The 26,738-nt window shown below is 36.3% G+C and overlaps 1 protein-coding gene across 1 annotated transcript; it reads right to left on the reverse strand.

The window, feature by feature from the left end:
- Positions 1-26,738, reverse strand: LOC109613752 (pickpocket protein 19-like). Its single transcript, XM_059124236.1, has 5 exons — positions 26,605-26,738; positions 688-1,222; positions 503-625; positions 309-437; positions 1-165 (listed from the first exon to the last, which is right to left on the reverse strand). Exons 1-5 carry the CDS (start codon positions 26,736-26,738, stop codon positions 1-3), a joined length of 1,086 nt encoding a protein of 361 aa, XP_058980219.1.

The following is a 26,738-nucleotide window of genomic DNA, read 5'->3' on the forward strand; positions in this document are numbered from 1 at the left end:
TCATATCTGCAATTCAAACATACCCGCTTCGGATATAGGAAAAAATAGATCCAAATTACATTTACAATACTTGAGAACACATTCCTGATGGCAGCGGACCCGGCAATTGCCCATCCAATATCTGAGTCCAGGTATTTTCATGTGTTTATTGGATGAAGATTCATCCTGCCGTGAAAAAAATAAACCAGGTTAACATAATTTTAATTCATTCTGCAAATGATGAATTCCACTATTTTCATTTTTATTTAAAATTTAAAAAAAAATCCTAAAAATATATTTTAATTTACCTCAAAAATACAGCGCCTTACATCTGGTTTAATTATCTTTATCCGATCTGTTGTCTCAGTTATTTGCGTAGAAATGGCCACCTTGGTATAGGTATTGTGATTGGCATATTTGGCATCTGCATGCCATTGTTCTGACTTTTTAATCATGATCTAAAGAAAGTGAAGCATAATACTTTTCAAATATTTTAAGATAATTATTTTTCTACGATACTCACATGAACACCCAAAACCTGTGTAAAATTCGGCGAAATTCTTGTCTCATCTATGACCATTCGAGCCATTAATCCAGTGCCTTCACCGGCCTTGGAATTGTGATAGGGATAAAAAGAGCTTTTTTCCTGTAGGATAATAATTTTGCTATTATTTTCAAACAAAATTCATTGCAATTTACAATACTTACCGCCCTGGCTTTATCCCTTGGATTTACCAGCGAATTAAAGGTATAACAATATCCCAACTCTGTACGTTCCAACGTAAACAGATCACAGCAATTGTAACGTTTATTACGCCACAAACAATCTCCCGTAAATGCATCGTTACACGAAAACGTCAGGTATTTCATAACATCGATTATATTCAAATTATCTATGAGCGTGAGATTGACATTGGAATTTCGAGTAAATAATGATTTCAAGCGGCCAAGATCGGAAAATTTCAAAAAGCCTAAAATTTCGAAGAATGCATAAAATGTTTGTATTGTTTCAGCGGTGGCATTTGAGGGTAGAAATTCTTTAACAGCTTCATTTTGCAAGCGTTGCCAGTCGATGCGATATGGAAGACATAAACCAATTGAGGGAAATGCAACCATGAAGAGAGGATGTACCGAGTCTTCCACGGTGGTTTGAATACGTTGATTGTAATACAATTCCGAGAGGTCGACATAAACACAACAGCAGGCAATTGTTGTTGTTATAATTATAAGTAACCAAATTATTCTGCAAAAATGTAAAGGAATTTTATTGGCTACAAATTTATTTATAAATGAGTAAAGTAATTGACTGACTTAACGGTTCATCAACGTCCAGACGAAATCAACGCCCAGAATTTTGAAATTTTTGGGTGTGGATCACTCTAAGTCCGGATGTGTCAGATAAGGCTGGATTGTTGGAAAATTCGAATTGGAGGGACGGATAGAGCTGAAATTATAAATTAGCATTGCTTGCAGAGTGTAGGATTGGGACATGAAGGAAGATTCCGAATTTTTGTACTTATGTGTACTAAATGGTACTAAATTTGTTACAATATCGATTTGGTTTAACAGATAGAGCTGGAATGTTAAAATTTGGAAATAATGTTGCTTTATTGGACTCAGATATTGGTAAATAAGAAGTTGGTAAATAAGATTTCTATCGGATTATATGATGTAGGTTATTATGAAAATTTGTATTTATGGTACTAAATTATGTATAAATGGTACTAAATTTGGTGCAAATTGTAAGTTTGGTTATCCGATGGTGCTGGGATTCAGCAATTTGAAATGAGAGTCACTGATGAAGTGCAGGTTGCGAAAGGTTATAAAATGATACTAAACTTCCAATATGCTACCATTTGGTATTATGTGAAGGGATAGAGCTTAAAATTTTGGTATGAGAATCAAGGTTGGAAAGTATGTTCAATATCATATGGTGGCTTTGGAAATGTGTACAACGTGTGTCAACTGTACTAAATGTTACTAAATTTGGAACAGTTAGGTTTAAGTTAAACGGATGAAACTGAAATTTTAAATTGTCTAATTGGGGTCCCTGTTGATGGTAGGTTTGTGATAAGTGGGTGGTTTTGGAAATGTGTACTACAAGTGCACAAAAAGTACTAAATAGTACTATATCTGGTACAATTTTGTAACGGGTGATCAGATAGTGCTTGAAATCCGAAATTTGGTATTAAGGTTGCTGTTCTTGTGTGGCCTGGACATATGGAGGTGGTTTCGAAAATGTGAACTATAATTGTACGAAAAGTAGTACTAAATCTAATATTGGCTTAAGGGATAGAGATAAAATTCTGAAATTTGATATTTAGATTACTGATGGTATCTGTGTTTGAGATTTGCCAGTGGTTTGGAAATGAGTCCTATATTTTTACGCACATTACTAAATGCCACTAAATCTGGTATTGGGTGGAGGGATGGAGCAGAAATCTTCATATTAGACATTGACGTCTCTGTTGGTATCTTGGATTAGAAATGTGTACCATAATTTTTAGAAAAGTACTTAGTGGTACTAAATTGTGCATTGGGTAAAGGCTTCAAGCTGAAATCATGAAATTTCATATTGATATCACTGCTGTTGTCTTTGGTTAAGATATGGACGTGCTGTTGAAAATGTGTACTATGATTGTACGAAAAGTACTGATTGGTACTAAATTTGGTACTTGTTGAAGATAATGGTAGATATAAAATTCTGACATTTAATTTTGTGGATTATGGCATGGAAGTGCGTCCTATATTTGAAAGAAAAGTAATAAAGTTGGTTCAGCTCTCTGTTGGTATATGGTGTTGAAATCTGGTGGTGGTTTTGAAAATGGTACTAATTTTAGATCACAGTTGGAGCTAACGTTGGAGAAATGTACAGGGTGAGATGAAAACACTACAACTAACTTCAGACTGCTGTCATTACTATGCCACTCGTCCGACAGCTGTTAAAATTATTCCAGTGACAGCTCATTATATTGTTTACAAGCGTACAAAATCATTTTTGTGAGAATTTTCCAGGAAAATGTTATTCGTGATAGAATTCAAACGTGTGATTTCATTACATTTGGCTGGAAACCCAAATGTGGCTATCGTTAGAGCACTCCAGCATTTAAATGTGAATAAATCTTTTGTGTCTCGTATCATCGCTCGTTACCGTGATACTGGTAGCGTAGCCCGACGTCAAGGAAGTGGACGGAAGAAGCAACATCAGCAGAAATGGTTCGAAAAGTAAAAAAAGCGACTTGATCGAAACCCGCGTCGCATTGGCCGAAAAATGGCTCGAGTGCTGAACATATCGCTGAACATTCCATTTGGCAAATATTGAATAGTGAGCTCGGGGTAAAACATTGAAATTCCAAAAAGTGCAAGAACTTACACCTCAACAGAAAGAAAATAGACTCAAAAGAGCTAAAGGGTTGCTTCGCTTGGCCAAAAGTGGTAAACTGCCGAATTTGGTTTTCTTCGATGAGAAAACATTCGTTGTCCAGCAGTTTGTAAACAAACAAAATGATCGTGTTTACTTGCTAAATGTGCACATTCGTTTGACTACCAGAATTCAAGCGCCAGCCATGGTGATGGTGTGGGCCACCATAACAGCCATCAAAATAAATGCCGAATATTATCGCGAAAATATTGTGGAGGGTGTATTAAAGCCTTGGGTGGGCAAACATTTTGGCCACAAACCTTGGACATTCCAACAGGACTCAGCACCATCGCACTCAACACGCGCCAACCAAGAATGGTTACAAAATGAGGTTCCTCGCTTCATTTCCAGCGCACAATGGCTACCAAAATCTCCGGATACCAATCCGTTGGACTATTGTGTCTGGATTCAAAATTACAGATTTTTTTATTTAAAAGGTAAATATGTTCCTATTATTTTTTCCGAAAAAGAAAAAACTTAAATAATTTCTAAGGCCTTAAAATTTTGAAAATTTAGAACGATGCATGATGTTTGGATTAACAAAATTATTATCAAACTACACAAATTGCGAATTTTGAGTACTAAAAAGGCCTAACACGAACGGTTGGAAAAAATGTTAAGGTTGACTTTTGCTGACGAAGTAGACGGCACCTGTAGTTCGAGATATTTATTTATTTATATTTTTTTTTTTTTGCCAAACAATGATACATAAATCGTTAAATTTATACGATGTAGAATCAGGGATGGCGCCCAATACACAGACACTCTCCGATAAAGATACATTTTTGGCATGTTCGTACATTTCACATAGAAAATTAATTTTTTTTTATCACTCCCAACATTTCCTCCATAGCCATATGATGTCCCCTCTCTTGTATGTAATTTGTATTTGTTTTTAACAATTTTCATCTTAGGTTATCCAGTTCAAATTTTGATACACATATTAAGATGCTTAAATTTAAACGCATTTTTAAAGTTATACCCTTTAAAATTCTTACTTTTCATAACATTTCAACTCGGGATGTGTTAAATATCGGAAGCCATGCAACGATGAGTTATCACAATATTCTCGAACGTATGACATTAATATGGAGCCCAAGGTAATTTCTTCACTGGTTGGCTTTGCAGTCTTTGATGTTGATTTGAAACGTGAAAATATGTTTCTTTTGTTGTCATTTTCAAATGTTTGTAGATGTGAAGATTTTTTCAATGCTTTGGGTTTTAAATATTCAAAGTCCTTGGTATAAAACATTTTGGTTAGATTGTCACTTTACTTCACTGACTGGCCGAGCAGATTGTTTAATCTCTTTTTCACGTTGTGTCCTCTGGCGTTATGAAACGTTTTGTAAATGATTGGAGAACCCCCACGGTATTTGGTTTTTATAAATGCCCCCAAGGTTAGAAAACAGAAAAAACGAAATATGTGATAATCCTTTTGACCATTTGTCAGTTCGTAGGCCTTAAAGGAAAACATCTTTGTTGACCTAAAGGCTATCGTCCTTTTGCCACAATGCCTATCGTTGGAAAATCTTGTGTCCATCTAGGCGTGTGTGTGCGTTTATTTGCTTGATAAATATTTGTTAATTTGCCTCTTTAATGTCATAATTCCAAAGACGACACAAATCACTGGCACCTTGTTTTGTCCTCTTTGTTTTGGGGTTGCTTGTGGTCGGTCATCAGTTGAGAGCTTTTTGTTGGTTGCGTCTGGACAAAAGTTAATTATCAATGATTTGTTTTGAACATTTTTTTCAATTCTTGTTTTCTTGGATTCTTTTGGGCCTTTGCTCCGAAGTGTCATGTTTAAAGAAAGGAAAAAAAGAAACGAAATATTTTTTTAGTGTCTAGTAAGTAAACTTTAAGATTGTTTGAATTCCTTCATGCAACCTACAGTGGATGGGAAAATTTGTCTTAAAGAGATAAAACATTAAAGGTAGACAGGCAGAAGGTAAACAGACAATAGGCAAAAAAGGGTAGGATACTCCACAGCACAAGACATATACTGAGTTTATTCATTGTACGACAATTATTTTTAATGGCAATATTATAAAGTTAACGAAAGCTTGAAATACAATTTTACCAGGTAGTGAATATTCCATCTTAAAAATTTAGCTTCGTTCCAACAGTTTCAGTTAGGCCTTTTTAGTGCTCAAAATTCACAATTGTTTTAAACACAACTTCATACATCGTCTTAAATTTTAAGATTTTTAAGGTTTAATATTTTAAACAACTTTAACCTTTTTTTGAAAAAAAAAAAAAACTGAAAAAGCTATAAGTTCGGACGGGCCGAACTTTGATCACCCTCCATCACTTGGAACGAATTTGGCAATAATAAAACAATACAATAAATAAATAAATAAAATCAGTTAATAATTCTGTTAAAATCTTTAAAAATACCGAATGCAGCCGTTATATTATGGTCTATACGACGACGTAGACCTGGATCATCAAAATACCGAATACAGGGAGGTACTATTATATGGGGCTATACAAAACCCTGAACTTGCATAGGCTGCCATAGGCTGCAGTATTCAGTACGAACTTCAAATACCATATTTGAAGCAATTCCAGTGGATCATGTCGCAAAAATCATCAAAATATGAAATATCGGGAGGTGCCGTTATGTGTAGGGGTTGGGTGGGTTGGTACGAAGACGTGGACCTTCACAGAAAATTTTCTGTCATAGGCTGTAGTATTCATTACAAATATCAAATGCCAAATTTGAAAGAAGTCGGGTGGATAATGTCGATAAAATCATCAAAATACAAAATATGGGGAGGTACTGCTATATGGGGGCTATACGAAGACGTGGACCGTCACAGACAATTTTCTCTGTTATATTGTAATATCTATATCGAACTTCAAATACCAAATTTCAAACAATTCCGGTGAATAATGTCGCTAAAAATCATCAAAATACCGAATATCGGGAGGTACCGTTATATGGGGGCTATACCAAAACTTGAACCTACATGACCCATTTTCAATTCCAAAAGTCCTGCAGACAGAATGTAAATGTAAGTTGAGTAAAGTTTTGTCAATCTACTACATTTCGTTCGGAAGCTAGGGTGTTTTCCACAGACGGATTGATGGAAAGACGAATATATAAACAGACGGACGGACATCGCTAAATCGACATAGAATTTTATACTGATCAAGAATATATATACTTTGTGGGGTGTGGGATGTATAGTTCGAGGTGTTACAAATGAAATGACAAAATTTATATGCCCTCCTTACAATGGTGGAGATTATAAAAAATAATGGGAAAATATTTACCTCTTTCACCAAAAATCCTTTCAAATCTTTTATTTTGAAGTTTACTGAAGAGCATATTAGTTAAATCCTTGTACAATGGACACACATCCAATTATTATGTCCAAAATTATTTTAACGTCTCCATATGTAAACCCATGAAATCAACAGTGACGTCAATAGCAAATTTCAGAATTTCATCTCTATCCCTTGAAGGCAATTTAGTAATATTTCGTACACATATCCAAAACGATCTACATCTCTTCATCGTAGATACCAGATACCAACAGAGACCTCAATATGAATTTTCGGGATTCCAGATCTATACATTCTCTCAATACCAAATTTAGTACAGTTCAAATATAGGACGCCTTTTGTAGCCTTCACCACATATTGTTAAGGGTTTTATGTTTTTGTGCATTTATTTGTAACATGAGAAGGAAGCGAGATAGACCCATAATTACTTTTGAGGATCTCCATATAATCACTTTCTGAGTCCATTTATGCATGTCAGTCCGTCTGTCCGTCCGTTCGTGTATTTTTGTGATCAAAATGCAGGTCGCATTTATTATCCGATTAAGATGAAATTTTCAAACAAAATTTATTTGGCCCAAGGACGAACCTATTGAAATTGGGAAGAATCGGCAAAAATTTAAATATAGCTCCCTTATATATCTTCAACCGATTTCGGGTAAATTGTGGACCAAATGGCTAAAATCAGCCCAACTGACCTGAATTTGGCACATCCGACCGAATTCAGTCTAGAAGCAAGTACTTCAAAATCCGTTCAGATATAGCTATAGCTCCCATATATATGTTTCATCCGATTTGTTGCTTAAGTCCCCCACATTCGTAATATACACCCCACCAAAATGATATTTGTTACCAGATATCAAATACAGCTCAGAAATAAGTCCAGAAATACCTCTGCCAAATTTTATCACAATCTTTAACCGATTTCGGGTTAATTGTGCACCAAATGGCCAATATCGGTCCAAATGACCTGAATTTAGCCACATCTGACCGAATTCAGTCTAGAAGCAAGTACATCAAAGTTGGAGAAAATCGGTTTAGATATATCTGTAGCTCACATATACATGTTTCATCCGATTTGGGGTTTAAGTCTCAAACATTCGTAAAATGCACCCCACCAGAATGATATTTGGCACCCGATATCAAATACAGCTCAGAAATAAGTCCAGAAATACCTCTGCCAAATTTTATCAAAATCGGTTCAGATTTGGATATAGCTCCCATATATATCTTCAAGCGATTTCGGGTTAATTGTGCACCAAATGGCCAATACCGGTCCAAATTACCTGAATTGCCACATCTGACCGAATTCAGTCTAAAAGGAAGTACATCAAATGTAGTGAAAATCGTTTTAGATATAGCTATAGCTCCCATATACATGTTTTATCCGCTTTGGGGTTTCATATTTGGTACCAGATATCTTATTGAGCTCGAAAATACCTTGGCATATCCTTGTTGTGATTTCAGGTTTATTGTGCAAATAATAGCTAATATCAGCGCAAATGGGATGAATTTCTGACTTTGGTTTCCATTTGGTAGAACTCGGCTCCGATATATATTGTTTTTTTTTAATATAATCCTTCTGGAAGTAATATCAGCCACTCTATAGCAATGTGATTTGGCATAAAAGATAAAAATTTCTCTGTCAAATTTAGTTAAAACCGCTTCGGAATTGGATATGCCTCCTAAATATTAATCCCCTCTTAAGCCAAATTATAACAGCCCTAAAGCTAAAGGTTGATCTACTTCAAATAAATTATTTTGTAACGGGAGCTCTACTAAATTTACATAGAGGTGTAGGGTATCATATAGTCGGTCCCGCCCGACTTTTGACTTTTTCTTACTGGTTTAACTATACCTTCAGTAATCGAAATATCAATTTTCAGAATTTTATCTCTTTAGGGTGAAGTTGTACCAAATATATTACCATTTAGTACTTTTCGTACTTATCCTACAATTACACAATACACACCAATACAAAATTTCAAACACACAGAACCAATACCTAGTCTGTGAGATTTCAGCTCCATCAGTTCCTCCTAAACCAAACAGTATCAAATTTAGTACAATTTAGAATAGTTCGCACACTTAGTACACATTTCCAAAATCATGTTCATATATCAAACCTACTTTCCAACCTTAATTTTCATACCGAATTTAAAATTTTTACCTCTATCCGTTCATATAACATCAAATAGTTCAATTTTTAGATATTAAGTACCATTTTAGAACTTTTCATAACCTTGAATTTCCAAAAACCCTTTGGTACATCTATCATGCACGCAATCAGTGACTCTCATTCCAAATTTAGAGAATTCCAGCCCATTCCGTTTGTCAAATACAAAGTATTCATTTCTTCGTACATTTTAGTAATTTTCCTATACCATTTAACACATACCCCGATCCATCTTTTTAACAGCAATCCAAATTCTACCTATATGGGTTCACACAAATCCAAATTGTACTAAAATTGAGTATACATAATAACACATTTTCAAAACATCCTACGTACCAGTTCTACCAGTAATATTAATTTCAAATTTCGAGATTCCAGCTCCATCCGTTCTTCCAAATTTAGCACAGGCCACCTCCATCGACGCTACTCAACAACCTTGATAACCATTCCAAATTTTAAGTTTTTAGCTCTAACCGTCCACATGATACGAGTTTTGGTACCACATGTAGACTTATAGAATTGCAAAAAACCTTTAGTAAATCCAAAGACGAAATCCTCCATCAGTGACCCGCATTTCAAATTTTAGTACTTTTCGTACCGTCTTAGTACGAACATCCAAAAACCCAGTGTCATCTGACACCTTCGTACCAAGAGTGATTCTCAACCAAAATTCAAGATTCTAGCTTCAGGCAGTTCGCCTGGGCGTTGATAAATCATCAAGTTAGTCAGTCCATCCCATTACTTTTTTTTATTAATATGAATTGATTATCTCACACATTTTGTCCACTACTGTACGGTATTGTTTATTCAATGTCAGCCTGAGAAGACGATAAACAAATAAATCGTCTAGAGGTTAAATATTTGCTCAACAAAACACAAAACTCAAAGTGTTTTAATTACTTTGACAGTTTTTTCTTGGTGCTCTTGTTGTTTACCATCGTTCAACAGCTGCAGGGCACAAATCGGGGTGACAACATCTATTTGTGTTTGTTGTTAAATTTGTTTAATTATTTCGACAAAATATGCCCTAATTTAGTTTACATTTGATGAAAACCTATCAAAGGAAGAAAACAAACTGAATGTAAATAAATGTTAGTCTATTTTGAAGACATTTGATAAATTTTTTCGATGATTTTGGTTTATTTTGAAGTGAAGATTTATTGATTATCAAATTATTAATATACAATTGTAATAAATGTTAAAAATAGAATTGTATCTAAATTATTTTTGTTAACATAGCTTGTTATTGAATTGGCTATTTTTTTATCGTTAGCCCTAATTTGGAGTCGATATAGTCATGTCTATTTTTTTAATTTGTTACACATTTTAAAATAATTGTAAAAAACCCGCCCTACAAGCCATAAGTCAAATTTAAACGTTCTGACTTAACAATTCATCAATGCCCAGACGAAATGAATGAAGCTAGAATCTTGAAATTTTAGGTCCGAAGGGGTCAGATAAACTTGGGTTTTTGTAAATTTGTACTAGAACGGTACGAAAAAGTATTAAAAGCAGTAGAGATACAACTCCAAAATTTGGAATGACGGTCACTGATAGAGTGTATGATAGTGTACGAAAATGTTCTGCATTTGGTACCATTTCGTATCATGAGCTAAAGACTTGAAATTTGGAATGGAACTCAAGATTGAGGAGTAGAGTCAATGTAAGGAGGTAGCTTTAAAGTGTATATTCATGTTTACGAAAAATACTGAAAGGTACTAAATTTAGTACAATTTTAATATGGAAGAAGGGATGGAGCTAGAATTCTAAAATTTGAAATTAACATTGCTAGCGGAGTTTAGGATTGGGATATTGGGGAAGTATAAGTATGTGCACGAATAGGACTGAGAAGAGTAGATAGTTGTTTAAATTCATATTTATGTGTACTAAAATGTACAAAAAGAAGAACAATTTGTATTTGGTCGAATCAACAGCGTGGAATCCTTAAATTTGGATTTGAAATTACTGTGGGAGTGTAGGTTTGGGGTATGTAAGAAGCTTTGAAAAATACGTAATTTTGTGTACTAAATGGATGAAACTGGAATTCAGAAATTTGGAATGATAGTCACTGATGGAGTGCAGGATATATGCAAGAAAGGGTAATCGGAAATTCGAATTTTGTATGAGAATTAAGGTTGGACAATATTTTTAATACATGAAGGTGGTTATGGAAATGTGTATCAAGTGAGGGAACTGTACTAAATGGTACTACTACTAATAGATGAAGCTAAAATTTTGTATTGGGGTTCCTGTTGCTAGTAGTTTCTGAAACTTGGTATTAGGGTCGCTGTTCATGTGTAGCTTAAGCAAATGGACATGGTTTTGGAAAAGTGTACTATAATTGTACGAAAAGTACTAAATTTGATATTAGATGAAGGGATTGGGCTGGAATCTTCATATTTGATATTGAGATATCTGTTGTTATCTGCAATTGAGATATAGAGGTCGTTTTGAGAGTGCGTACCATAATTGTACGAAAAGTTCTAAATAGCACAAGATTTCATACTGGATAAAGGAAAATAACTGAACTCCTGAAATCAGATAAAGATGTCACTGTTTACGTTTGTAGATATTTTGGAAAGGGTTACTATAATTGTTCGAAAAGTACTAAGTGGTACTAAATTTGGTGTTAGGTGAAGGGATAGGGCTGGAATCCCTAAATTTGATTTTGAGGTCTCTGTGGGCATCTGAGGTTGAGATATGGAGATTGCTTTTAAAATGTGCTTTATAATTGTTCGAAAAGTTCGAAGTGGTACCAAATTGTGTATAGGGTAGGGGGTATAGGCTATACAGGTGGTATCCTGAAATTTAATGTGGATGTCACTGTTGGTATTTGCAATTGATGGTGGTGGTGAAGTGGGTTTGGAAATGGGTACTATAGTTGTGCGGAAAATACCAAATTATACTAAATTTGATATTGGGTGAAGGAATAGAGCTGAAACCGCCAAATTTTATAGAGTCGAAGTCTCAAAATTGTATGTTGTCGAGTCAGTATCTGGGATGGAGACATGTATGTGGTTTTGGAAATGTGTACTATAATTGTACTCAAACTAGTAAATAGTACTAAATTCGGAATTTGTTCAAGGGATATATTTGGAATCCCGAAATTTCATATGGTTATTTCTTTTGGTGTCTGTCGTTAAAATATGAGTGGCTTTGGAAATGTGTATCATAATTTTGGATGTGAATCCATTTTCCATGGTTTTATTAATATCCTTCTCGGTAAAAATCACAACGAAAGATTTTGAAGACTTATTGAGTAAATATTTTTCTATTATTTTGTCCAAAAAGGAAAAACTTCCATAATATTTAAAACCAAGAAAGTCTGAAAACTAGTATGAGTTATGCAGTTTTAATTAAACGTTTTTGTCAAACTGAAAAAATTGTGAATTTTGAGTCCTAAAGGGCCTAACGAACGAGTCTAACATTTTAAAGTGGACTTTTTGCAAACGAAGTATCGTCCCTTTGCCAGTCAATGTCAACCATAAGCTGAATTTTTTTTATAAGGAAATATAAGTCTGCCAAATTAAGGAGGTTTTCCAAATACTTGCCAATTTAAAACCCCCTTCCAAACACTTACAAATGAACATCCATAAATGATGATTATCACAAATTTTTCCTCAACACCCATAGTATATTATCAATTCTTCATTCTTCCACTGCCTGCTGCACTTGATGTTTTTTCCTAAAAAAACACACACGTCAAACATCTTCCTAATTACTTTATTCTTGGGGGGTCATTATACCTTAAGCAAATACCACCTGCCGTGGCATTTTACTTTTTGTCATTTATTGGATATATGCAATTTTCTCAAATAAAAAATGTTCCAAATATTCAGTACATTCAACCTCAAAATTTTAGGTCGGCGTCTTCGTCGTCATCATCATCAACATCAACATCAAGGTTTCAAATACAGATGTCTTTGCCATTGTCACCTCAGTGAAAGTTGAATGGCATTGATGATTCGTGCCATTAGCAAGAAAAATCGATTTGTGGGAAATAGGGTTTCTTTTCATGCTAAGATAGGGGAAAAAATGCATTACATTAGTTTAAAGATAAATTTGCGGGAGGACAATGCTCGACAAACAAGGAGACACGAGATATAGTATGCAAATAATATTTTTCTTTTTAGATTATGTATGAACTTTTTATAAAAAGCTCTTTTATGGATGTTATAGAAAAATTACACGTGTAAAATTTCATCTTTAAAGAAGGCTTGCAACAGGATCTGAAACACTCGTATTTCTGTTGAATGACTTCTATTTAAAGAAGGACTGAAGAATTAAATGCATGAAGTATCTCTAAAATACTTTGTATTTCTAGAAGACTTAAAAATCGCATTAAACAATGTAAAGCCTAAATAAGGTTTTCTCTCCAGAATACCTCTTACGGGTCTTCGATTCATTGAAATCCTGCCGAAAATAGAGCAGTCACAGAATATCCTCTTAAAGATCTTCTAGCTTAAAAATATTTGTCAAAAATCTTCATGCGTGATATGACATGTTTAAGGACTCCAGTTTTTAGAAGGCAAGCTGCAGGGTTTTCTGTTGGTGTGCATAGGTCTGTAAAAGGCAGAAGTAATCATAAGTATTTGGTCTCTTTCAAAGACTTATTTTTTAGACAGATTGACGGACGAGAGAATAAAATAAAGGACAAGTCGTTCGCTCATATTCCTAAATATGTTTATTTCCTGCGCCAATTCGAAATAGGTATGTTCCTCTGTCTATGTTAACTATTTTTTTTTTCGAACTTGGTATATCGTGATAGTTTTGAAATACATAAATGGACTTCGGAGATTCATAAGAGTTCAAAATCTTAGGAAAAATACAAACCTTATATTGAGCTGTGGAAGACCGCGATATGATTCAAATTTGAGACACCGAAGTATTTAGAATACACTTATGTTATGTATGAAAATGCCAAATAGGTCGACATTTGGAAAAATAAAAACAATAGTATATTAATTTTTACCGAACTTATCACATCCCAATAATTTGTTATACTTCTGGTACCTTCCAATAAAATATCAAAATATCATATTAATCGAAGGAAGCCTGTTATGTAGTTTAAACTTGGCACATCTTAATATTAAGATAAGATATCGATCAGAATCAAAATTGACAACATTGGCCCACTCATACCTGCACCTCCCACGAAATAAAACAAATCGAAAACACAAACTTGTGCGGGCCCACTGCTTCCCGTACCTCCACTGTATGATAAAAGTTTTGAAGATAGTGGAAAAAGTTCTCCAATATTCCCCTCTCCAAACATGATTAGATATATGTGACTTGGAAAACCCAATAGTTCTTGTTTCGAAGCCTCTTCATACATGGTCCGTCGGACATATGGAATGTCTCTTTCTGAAATGTTGGTTCCACAATTGCGATAAGTGAATTGTACTACCGAGATATTATTAGTGAGTTTTTATAGTTGCAAATGGATGGAATTGATCCTGACTATCAACAAGCAGAAGGTGCTATACGCCACTCAATCCTCGAAACCATTGCCATTTTACGTGAAAACTTGTCCGACCATGTTATTCCTCGAAGAGTTTATTACAACTGGCCACAGATATTTTCATTTACTACCATGCGACTTCTTCCGTTGGGGGAAAATAAAAAGCTCAGCTTCGATTCTACCATTCAAAGAATTAGTTGGGCTTTCGATGACAAAGGTATGCCACCTTGCAATTTGGCTATGCAAAATTTCATTAAAAATATAATTCTGCGTGCAGATAATCGTGAAGAACATTATATAGTATAGTTATTCGTAAGCCGCAAAAATACTTTCTAGAGGACTCACTGATAATGAATCGTGCATTTTTTAAGGACTTCCTGATCATAAGTCTTTTTTACGAATCCCATTTTTATTTTTTGCAACATGGATCTTTTGAGGGACATTGTGGATTTTTTAAAGGGCTTCCCGACGGTTTATCATAAATTATTTATTAAAACAACTAAATGATTATTGGTTATTTTCTGACCAGGTTTCCAGACATTTATGAATTTATTTTTTTTAAATGAGAACCTGGCTGAAATTTTTAAAAGACTTTCTGACTATGAATCGTGTATTATTTGAATTACTTTCTGACTACTAAACGATTTTTTGTTTCTCAAGGACTTTTCAATAAGATTATGACTATAAGTCGGGGTTTTAAAGCATCTTCTGACCACGAGTCGGGAATTTTAGGGAACCTTTTTTTAAAGGCGATCTTAACCAAAAAATTGATCTGTTTAAATGAACCATTTTATGGATACTTTAAAAAGGCCAACCTTAAAATAAACCATGGTTTTTTTTCAAGGACTTCATGGATTTTGAGAACATTTTTTCAAGAAATTCGCCGATTTTTTATATGAATTTTTACAAAATGTCCAAAAATGCAGTATTTTTTAAAACCTTCCTGCCAATAAATTAGGGGTGAAAGAATTTTTCTGATATATTTTGCAATTTATAAGTCTTTTTTCTTCTAAACAAAGGTCATAACCCTTTAAAGATAATTTTCAGGGACTTCGTTAATTTGGGACAATGTATTCTACAACCAAGTAGAGAAACGCCATACCACTATAATTTGCTGTAAAATATTTTCTGGATTTGAACTCTTTCATCCAAAAAGGAACGAATCGCTCAAGACGTTGGTATACATAAATCTATTAGTTAACAAGTAAGCAAAGGCTATAGTCATGCGGGGCCGACCATGTGATACCCTACAACACTACAATATTTAGCATTTTGACCAAGCATATTTGCCCAATATTTACGCACCGTCGTGCTGTTATATGTTATGGTCCTGCAAAATCAGGAACATTCTTAGTTGTTGGTCCATTTCAACCCCTAAATATATTGCGGGCATCTTTGAAAATAATAGACCTAGCCTTTCTTAGCCTAACCCTTACCTTGCGAAAATTTCGTGAGGATCGGAAGAAAATTACAATCAGCATATAATAGCCCCAACCTGTGTTGTAAGGTAAAAAATTTTACAAAATATACACTTCAATATTATAAGTCAAATTGAAAAATCGAAAATTTGTCAAAATCGGTCCAGCAATTCTTGAGATATAAGCATTCTAGCTAAAATCCCCTTCCTTTGTATATACACATTGTAATAACCCGCAGTTCATAAACACACACACAGTTTTAGTTTAATCGTTTTTCAATTCAATTCTTTGCATGCCTACTTAGATTTTGAATGATCATTTTATACCATAGAAACATAACTACTCAATATCAGTGTTGCCAGATCTCCACATACATTGTACATATTTCACAATATATATTCGATATATCTACTATCGGCATCTACGTAATGGTCAGAATTGACCTTTCCGTCTATTTTTGATTTCGCCCGGTTAAAAATATTCGCGGATTAATGGAAAATTTGACTTTCACACACTAAATATTACCCGATTTTCATCCAAATTGGAAGGCTTCTGCCCTGCCTTAAGATCTAGCCCCATGCTAACTTCCGCTTCGATTGGTCAATAATTGCGACATGTAGAGCAACTGCAAAATCAGGAAATTTTTCAGTTTTTGGTCCATTTCAACCCCTAAACATTATGCGATCTTAACCAAAAACAATTTCGTGATGTTCGGGCCATAAGCGTGATTAACAAATAACATGGACAGACGGACAGACATACATAGCTAGATCGACTCAGCTCGGCGAGATAGGAAGATCCATATATACTTTCCTATATGAGAAACCAATATTTCGAAGTGGTATATAATTTTTGGCCTAGTCAAGCTTATAATACCCCCGACACATAGTCTTGTAGGGTATAAAAAACGAGCTTTGCAAAAATTTCTGATCGCTACCAATATTTCATGATTTCATCCCGCTGAAAGAAATGGTGACTTTTCACTTTTTTAGCTTTTTTATATGACTATATAAGTGTCGAACATTCATAAGAGAATGAGAATCATACTCACTTCTTGTCTTTCTCATAGATATTTTAAGAAGGCCAACCTTAAGAAAGATCGTTTATTCTGCCAAGAACCTCTTGTATTTTTTAATCATTTTTTGTCAGAAACTCGATGGTATTTGTGAATATTTTTAACAAAGTCTTCCTAAATACATATTTTTCTTTATTTTTTAAGAATTTTTAACGAAAATTGTCTATTTTCGTAATATTCTTAAAAGACTTTTCTCGATAAATTTTGCGGATTTAAAATTGCTTTAAAAAGATCATCCCTGACAAAAGTCGTAAAATTTTTTGGATAAATTACCGAATCCCTCCAGACATTGGTACAAATAAATGTAATATATAAAAATGGTTCCCAATGTCAAGGTTCGTTCTTCCATTTTCGATTTTAAGGGGTTTCGTTTGATATCGCCGGAATAACTTAGGAATGAATTTATAGAACATTTCACACCAAAGAAGTGGTCCATGTCACCCGTTTAATATTATCCTATGTCCATCCGTGGTGGTAGACTTTTGCCCTGTGCCAAAAACTTCAATCGATCTTTAATTTATACTACAAAAATGTAAATGCCCTGGACATAAAAATATTGTGTAATGCTTGATAAAAATAACGTCATTCCGTAGTTTCTCAAATTTATGAATGGTATCGTATTCTATAGATTCATTACGATTTCTTGGAAGCGGGATAGCTTAAATATCAATTGATTTCTATGACGTCAAGTGATGGGGTACAGTGTTTAGGTGCATGGTTTTTGAAGATATATTTTAATCATATCCGGACAAGGAATTTTCTTAAAATGTTTGGGAAATAAAATAAGTAAAATACGAAGGGTTTGGAATATTGTTATTAGGGCCGTCGGTCGGGTTCCATATATCTTAAAGTTGATAGTTTTAAGGTCTTTGAATATTGCGATTATAATGGACTATGGATTATAATGGATTTTTAGGTCATTAGTTGAACATTTATTTCTTCGGGGAACATTACATTATCTTTGCAGCAATAAAAATATTGAGCCTAGATTCAAATACAAATACATTTTTTATTTGTGTTTTTTTTTAACTCCTTTTTATCGCTTCTCAAATACTGTATTTAGCAGCGAATCTTGTCAACTCTGTGGAAAATACATAAGAATACTTGTGTAAAATTCAATCAAAATTTCATAGAATTATAAGCATCGCAATTTCCCTTGCACTCTTTCATTCCAGCCATTGTAATTGCCCTGTGTAACAAGTACCACTCAATTTTTGCGATGATATGAAATTAGTTTTTCCAACCACACACACAGACACAGACACTGCATTGTTTGAATTTAAATTGATTTTCTTTATTATCTTCAGATTGGGGTTAATTCAAGTTTTTTTTCTTTGTAAATTGAACTTCACAACACTTTTCGCCTTGATGAGAGGTTGGAAGTTAACACCTTGTGATGTTAACAATGAATATGAGAGAGCTTGTTGAGTGTTCTACACAAGCAGAAGTTTAAAGTTTTGAGATTTGATAATACAATATTTTTGTTTATCATGAAGTATCAGTGAAAATAAACTTTTATTCGTATAGTTAACAGAAACTGAGCAATATATAGAAATAGTATCGTATTTGGTATAGGTACAAAAATTAATAAAATTTATTGAATGAGCAAGAGATTATAATTTAATTTAATTAAGAGACGAAAATAAAAAATTAATTGAATAACTTGCAAAAAAAGTTTTTGCATTATGATCCTGAGACGTTCACAATTTTGGATGCAAAATAAACCAGAAATATTCCAAATTCGGATGTTCTTTTTGCATTTTGTGAGGGTAATGGTATTCAAAATCTTGGGCCTTTGTAGGAGAGGTGCCAAAGGAGTGGTCTGATTTATCCAACCTTCATACTTGGACTAGGGATATGCGAAATTGGAAGACAATCGGACTCTTTTTCAAATTTTATAAGCTTTGTGATTATTCAACATGTGTGGGAGGTACTAGAAGGAGAAGGATCTTAGAATTTGCTAATTTGAACAAAATCGCACGATCTTTTCACTTTCTATTCGTTCCTCGCTTCATTTCCAGCGAAGAATGGCCAACAAAATCTCGGGATACCAATCCGTTGGACTATTGTGTCTGGAGTATTTTGGAAAGCAAGGTTGGCACTAAAAAATACCAAAGTGTCGATCACCTCAAGAGCGCTTCGCCAAAATACCGCAGAGCAACATTCGGGCAGCGTATGACGGTTTCAATGGCCGTTTCAAGGCCATAATTCATGCCAAAGGTGACCAATTCGAACAAATCTAAACTTATTCTAAAATGTTATGCTATTTTCGACACTTTTTGCTTTTATTCAATAGAATTTACAGAAAATATAAAAATGATGACGTTTGACTTTGTTGCAGTTTTTTTTATCTCACCCTGCATTTTCTGACGTAATAGTATGGACAATATTGCTCCACTCCATCTGAACCTACCCATGAAGGGTAAAGATTTGGTTGAAAATTGGGAACAAAACCTTCGAAGTACTGAAAATCAGAAAAAAAAACGTTATTTGTAGGCTACACCTAAATATGAACAGATTTTCAAAATTAAGCATCTTAGGAGAACTACACACATCTGTGTCAGATTTCAATTATTTATCTTGAAAATTGTAATTTCTATCTTGATTTCAAACGACGGACGGCCAATCAGTTGGACATTGGAGAATAGGTTTGGGATTTTGTGCTAAGCTCGTATACCTACTTTCTTTGGTCTTCGTCTTATGGCGAAGGGTTATTAAAATTATATAAAATCTCCTTGCAATAAAATTTATTTTATTTATTTGTAAATTTCATTTATTTATTTATTGTAAAATTCTCCGAATGTTGGCAATCGATAAAATTTAAAATTTTACAATGTTTTTTATCTTTTTTTTTTTGCGTTCAACCTTTGTATCCAAATTAATGCTGATGTATTCGAGATTTATTTCTTTAAAATGTACGCATACACATACAAACAAACGTTGTACAACATGGAAGGAAGTAAACATTTTTTGCTTGAATGGTCTTAAAGACACCCACTTCATCTTTAGTAACCCAGGCTATTTGTCTTTTCCTACCATAAACAGTTGTGCCTTGTAAACCTAGCTATTGCAGCATCAACCTTTCGTCAGTGACATCAAAGGTATCTTCTATATAAGTATATAAATGTACAAACATACAAACGTCTGTCAACTGGTGATTTTTACGTTAAAAAAGGAAATTTTCTTTTCATTGAAGAACAGTTGTCTGTTTTCCTTAAAGGTAGTCGATTCCAAGAAACATACCTCAATCAGATCCTTCTGCACATCCTCCACCCCTCTTACATTATTTTTACTCTTCAACGGAGATTTATGTTTGTCGGTTCTCTCATTTTGCATACATACATATATATTTATTTTCTTATTTGTTATGTAGATATTATTGTACGTTGTCTTCTTCGTTTTCTTCTTTCTTCTGGTTTGTTGTATTCTCTCGCCTGATGGCAGTTGACTTGCCTGACTGGCTGTCATCCTGTCGTTATGAGCCATTGTGGGCAAAATAAAATTTATGCAAAATTAGCAAAATGAAGAATGGAGAAAATCTTTGCATAAATTTTATATGCCTTAAAGAAGCCGTTTAAATTTTGCCGCAACGAATGTGGTTATTTAATGTTCGAGTCAATTTAAATGTGTTTTTAAATCTACAGCTTAATTTGAAATATTGCACAATTTTAAGGATAATAACGAAATAGCTTGCTTTCGGGTATTATACTTTGGCATCAAGGCGTTTAAATTCATAAGAGTTTCATGGAAAATACTGACTTCACGAATAGGACTAATATAATAATTAGATTTTAAAACATAAATTAGTAGATGTAACGGTGTGGTAGACCAAATCAGTTAAAAAAATATTAAAAATGGGATTGACTTGGAGATTGACTCATATTCAATCGGTCACATTGGTCATGTGCTACAAGCAAATATTGTAATATATCGAAATACATTATACCATTGCGGATTATGTCTTAATTTAGCCATGTATGTCTGTTAAAAAAAAAAAACAAGTTAAGCAGTATCAGTCGGTTACAGGATGAGATAAAAAAAACTGCAAAAAAGTCAAACGGCATAATTTTTAATTTTTTTTTTCAAATGTTATTCAATGAAAGCAAAAAATATCGGAAATAGCGTCAAATTTTAGAATAAGTTCAGATTTGTTCGAATTGGTCACCTTTGCACGAATTATGGCCTTCAAACGGCCAATGAAACCGTAACGTGTTGCCCGAATGTTTTTTGGCCCATTCCCGGCGAAGCGCTTGCTTGAGGTGATCGAAACATTGGTAGTTTTTAGTGACAATCTTGCTTTTCAAAATACTCCATACACAATTGTTCAACGGATTGGTATCCGGAGATTTTGGTGGCCATTGTGCGCTGGAAATGAAGAGAGAAACCTCACTTTGTAACCATTCTTGGATGGTTTGCGTGCCCAAGGCTTTATTACACCCTTCAGAACATTTTCACGATAATATTCGGCATTCATTCTGATGCCACGGTCGATTAATACGAGCTGAGAGAGCCCATCGGCTGTTATGGCGGCCCACACCATCACCATGGCCGGCGCTTGAGTTCTGGTGGCCAAGCGAAGGTGCACATTTTCAGCTGACCTCTTTTGCAAGTAAACACGATCATTTTATTTGTTTACAAACTGATGGACAACGAATGTTTTCTCATCGGAGAAAACCAAATTCGGCAGTTCAACACTTTCGGCCACGTGAAGCAACTCTTTAGCTCTTTTGAGTCTATTTTCTTTCTGTTGCGGTGTAAGTTCTTGTACTTTTTGGAATTTCAATGGCTTTACCCCGACCTCATTTTTCCAGATTTGCCGAATCGAATATTGCGATATGTTCAGGTCATGAGCCATTTTTCGGCCACTGCGACGCGGGTTTCGATCATGTCGTCAATGGAGACGCCTTCGAACATGTCGTCTATGGAGACGACTTCGAACTTGTTGTTTATGGAGACGACTTCGAACATGTTGTCAATAAAGACGACTTCGAACTTTTTGTCTATGGAGACGACTTCGAACTTGTTGTCTATGGAGACGACTTCCAACTTGTCGTCTATGGAGACGACTTCGAACTTCTCGTCTATGGAGACGACTTCGAACTTGTTGTCTATGGAGACGAATTTGAACATGTCGTCTATGGAGACGACTTCGAACATGTCGTTTATGGAGAAGACTTCGAACTTGTCGTCTATGGAGACGGCTTAGAACTTGTTGTCTATGGAGACGACTTCGAACTTGTCGTCTATAGAGACGACTTTGAAATTGTTGTCCATGGAGACGACTTCGAACTTGTCGTCTATGGAGACGACTTCGAACATGTCGTCTATGGAGACGACTTCGAACTTGTCGTCTACAGAGACAACTTCCAACTTGTCGTCTATGGAGACGACTTCGAACATGTCGTCAATAAAGACGACTTCGAACTTGTTGTCTATGGAGACGACTTCGAGCATGTCGTCTATGGACGACTTCGAACTTGTCGTCTATGGAGACGACTTCGAACTTGTCGTATATGGAGATGACTTCGAACTTGTCGTCAATAAAGACGACTTCGAACCTGTCGTCTATGGAGAAGACATCGAACTTGTCGTCTATGGTGACGACTTCGAACTTGTGGTCCATGGAGAAGACTTCGAACTTGTCGTCTATGGAGACGACTTCGAACATGACGTCTATGGAGACGCCTTCGAACATGTCGTCTATGGAGACGACTTCGAACTTGTCGTCTATGGAGACGACTTCGAACTTGTCGTATATGGAGTCGACTTCGAACATGTCGTCAATAAAGACGACTTCGAACCTGTCGTCTATGGAGAAGACATCGAACTTGTCGTATATGGTGACGACTTCGAACTTGTCGTCCATGGAGAAGACTTCGAACTTGAGTCTAGGGAGACGACTTCGAACCTGTCGTCTATGGAGAAGACATCGAAATTGTCGTCTATGGTGACGACTTCGAATTTGTCGTCCATGGAGAAGACTTCGAACTAGCGTCTAGGGAGACGACTTCGAACTTGTCGTCTATGGAGGCGACTTCGAACTTGTCGTCTATAGAGACGACTTCAGACTCGTCTATAGAGACGACTTCAGACTCGTCTATATAGATGACTTCGAACTTGTTGTCTATGGAGACGACTTCGAACATGTCGTCTATGGAGACGTCTTCGAACTTGTCGTCTACGGAGACGACTTCGAACTTGTCGTCTATGGAGACGACTTCGAACTTGTCGTATATGGAGACGACTTCGAACATGTCGTCAATACAGACGACTTCGAACCTGTCGTCTATGGAGACGACTTCGAACTTGTCGTCCATGGAGAAGACTTCGAACTTGAGTCTAGGGAGACGACTTCGAACCTGTCGTCTATGGAGAAGACATCGAACTTGTCGTCTATGGTGACGACTTCGAATTTGTCGTCCATGGAGAAGACTTCGAACTTGCGTCTAGGGAGACGACTTCGATCTTAATGTCTATGGAGACGACTTCGAACTTGTAGTTAATGGAGACGACTTCGAACTTGTTGTCTATGGAGACGACTTAAAACTTGTCGTCTATGGAGACGACTTCGAACATGTCGTTTATGGAGACGACTTCAAACTTGTCGTCTATGGAGACTACTTCGAACTTGTTGTCTATGGAGAAGACTTCGAACTTGTCGTCTATGGAGACGACTTCGAACTTGTCGTCTATGGAGACGACTTCGAACTTGTTGTCTATGGAGACGGCTTCGAACTTGTCGTCTATGGAGACGACTTCGAACTTGTAGTTAATGGAGACGACTTCGAACTTGTTGTCTATGGAGACGAATTCGAACTTGTTGTCTATGGAGACGACTTCTTACTTGTTGTCTATGGAGACGACTTCGAACTTGTCGTCTATGGAGACGACTTCGAACTTGTTGTCTATGGAGACGACTTCGAACTTGTCGTCTATGGAGACGACTTCGAACTTGTTGTCTATGGAGACGGCTTCGAACTTGTCGTCTATGGAGACGAATTCGAACTTGTTGTCTATAGAGACGACTTCGAACTTGTTGTCTATGGAGACGACTTCGAACTTGTTGTCTATGGAGACGAATTCGAACTTGTTGTCTATAGAGACGACTTCGAACTTGTTGTCTATGCAGACGACTTCGAACTTGTCGTCTATGGAGACGACTTCGAACATGTCGTTTATGGAGACGAATTCAATATGTCGTCTATTGAGACGACTTCGAACTTGTCGTCTATGGAGACTACTTTGAATTTGTCGTTCATGGAGTCGACTTCGAATTTGTCGTTCATGGAGTCGACTTCGAACTTGTCGTCTTAAAGACGACTCCGAACTTGTTGTCTATGGAGACGACTCCGAACTTGTTGTCTATGGAGACGACTTCGAACTTCTTGTCTATGAAGACGACTTCGAACTTCTTGTCTATGGAGACGACTTCGAACTTGTTCTCTATGGAGACGACTTCGAACTTGTTGTCTATGGCGACGACTTCGAACTTGTCGTCTTTGGAGACGACTTCGAACATGTCGTTTATGGAGACGACTTCGAATATGTCGTCTATTGAGACGATTTCGAACTTGTCGTCAATGGAGACGACTTCGAACTTGTTGTCTATGTGGGCGACTTCGAACTTGTCGTCTATGGAGACGACTTCGAACAAGTCGTCTATGGAGATGACTTCGAATTTGTTGTCTATGGAGACGACTTCGAACTTGTCGTCTATGCAGACGACTTCGAACTTGTTGTTTATGGAGACGACTTCGAACATATCGTCAATAAAGACGACTTCGAACTTGTCGTCTATGGAGACGACTACGAACATGTCGTCTATAGAGACGACTTCGAACTTGTCGTCTATGGAGAATACTTCGAACTTGTCGTCTATGTAGACGACTTCGAACTTGTTGTCTATGGAGACGACTTCGAACTTGTCGTCTATGGAGACGACTTCGAACTTGTTGTCTATGGAGACGACTTCGAACTTGTTGTCTATGAAGACGACTTCGAACTTGTTGTCTATGGAGACGACTTCGAACTTCTTGTCTGTGGACACGACTTCGAACTTGTTCTCTATGGAGACGACTTCGAACTTGTTGTCTATGGCGACGACTTCGAACTTGTCGTCTCTGGAGACGACTTCGAACATGTCGTTTATGGAGACGACTTCGAATATGTCGTCTATTGAGACGATTTCGAACTTGTCGTCAATGGAGACGACTTCGAACTTGTTGTCTATGTGGGCGACTTCGAACTTGTCGTCTATGGAGACGACTTCGAACAAGTCGTCTATGGAGACAACTTCGAACTTGTCGTCTATGGAGATGACTTCGAACTTGTCGTCTATGGAGAAGGCTTCGAACTTGTCGTCTATAGAGACGACTTCAAACTCGTCTATTTAGACGACTTCGAAATTGTCGTCTATGGAGAAGACTTCGAACTTGTCGTCTATGGAGACGACTTCGAACTTGTTGTCTATGTAGACGACTTCTAACGAACATGTCGTTTATGGAGACGACTTTGAATATGCCGTCTATTGAGACGACTTCGAACTGGTCGTCTATGCAGACGACATCGAACTTGTCGTCTATGCAGACGACTTCCAACTTGTCGTCTATGGAGACGACTTCCAACTTGTCGTCTATGGAGACGACTTCCAACTTGTCGTCTATGGAGACGACTTCCAACTTGTCGTCTATGTAGACAACTTCAAACTCGTCTATGGAGACGACTTCGAACTTGTTGTCTATGGAGACGACATCGAACTTGTTGTCTACGGAGACGACTTCGAACTTGTCGTCTATGGAGACGACTTCGAAATTGTCGTCTATGGAGACGACTTCGAACTTGTCGTTTATATAGTCTATGGAGACGACTTCGAACTTGTCTTTTATATAAACGACTTCGAACTTGTTGTCTATGGAGACGACTTCGAACATGTCGTCTATGGAGAAGACTTCGAACTTGTCGTCTATGGAGAAGACTTCGAACTTGTCGTCTATGGAGACGACTTCGAACTTGTCGTTTATGGAGACGACTTCGAACTTGTCGTCTATGGAGGCGACTTCGAACTTGTTGTCTATGGAGACGACTTCGAACATGTCGTTTATGGAGGCGACTTCGAACTTGTCGTCTATGGAGACGACTTCGAACTTGTCCTCTATGTAGACAACTTCAAACTCGTCTATGGAGACGACTTCGAACATGTCTTCTATGGAGACGACTTCGAACTTGTCGTCTATGGAGAAAACTTCGAACTTGTCGTCTATGGAGACGACTTCGAACTTGTCGTCTATGGAGAAAGCTTCGAACTTGTCGTCTATGGAGACGACTTCGAACTTGTCGTCTATGGAGACGACTTCGAATTTGTCGTCTATGGAGTCGACTTCGAACTTGTCGTTTATGGAGACGATTTCGAACTTGTTGTCTATGAAGACGACTTCGAACATGTCGTCTACGGAGACGACTTCGAACTTGTCGTCTATGGAGACGACTTCGAACTTGTCGCCTATGGAGACGACTTCGAACTTGTCGTCTATGGAGACGACTTCGAACTTGTCCTCTACGGAGACGACTTCGAACTTGCCGTCTTTGGAGACGACTTCGAACTTGTTGTCTATGGAGACGACTTCGAACTTGTCTTCTATGGAGACGACTTCGAACATGTCGTTTATGGAGACGATTTCGAATATGTCGTCTATTGAGACGACTTCGAACTTGTCGTCTATGGAGAGGACTTCGAACTTGTCGTTTATGGAGACGATTTCGAACTTGTCGTCTATAGAGAAAACTTCGAACTTGTCGTCTATGGTGACGACTTCGAATTTGTCGTCCATGGAGAAGACTTCGAACTTGTTGTCTATGGAGACGACTTCGAACTTGTCCTCTATGTAGACAACTTCAAACTTGTCTATGGAGACGACTTCGAACAT

The sequence above is a fragment of the Musca domestica genome, unplaced genomic scaffold (genome assembly GCF_030504385.1).
Source record: "Musca domestica strain aabys unplaced genomic scaffold, Musca_domestica.polishedcontigs.V.1.1 1, whole genome shotgun sequence".
NCBI classification, from domain to species: Eukaryota; Metazoa; Arthropoda; class Insecta; order Diptera; family Muscidae; genus Musca; species Musca domestica.

What these genes read in the sequence shown, in the direction of transcription:
- LOC109613752 (XM_059124236.1), bottom strand. Translation starts at nt 26,738, where the DNA reads ATGTTCGAAGTCGTCTCCATAGACAAGTTTGAAGTTGTCTACATAGAG. An exon ending in GTCGTCACCATAGACGACAA is followed by an intron (nt 1,223 to 26,604) that starts GTTCGAAGTTTT and finishes ACATTTTTGCAG; the next exon opens with AATAATTTGGTTACTTATAA. An exon ending in TAAAGATAATTAAACCAGAT is followed by an intron (nt 166 to 308) that starts GTAAGGCGCTGT and finishes TTTTCACGGCAG; the next exon opens with GATGAATCTTCATCCAATAA.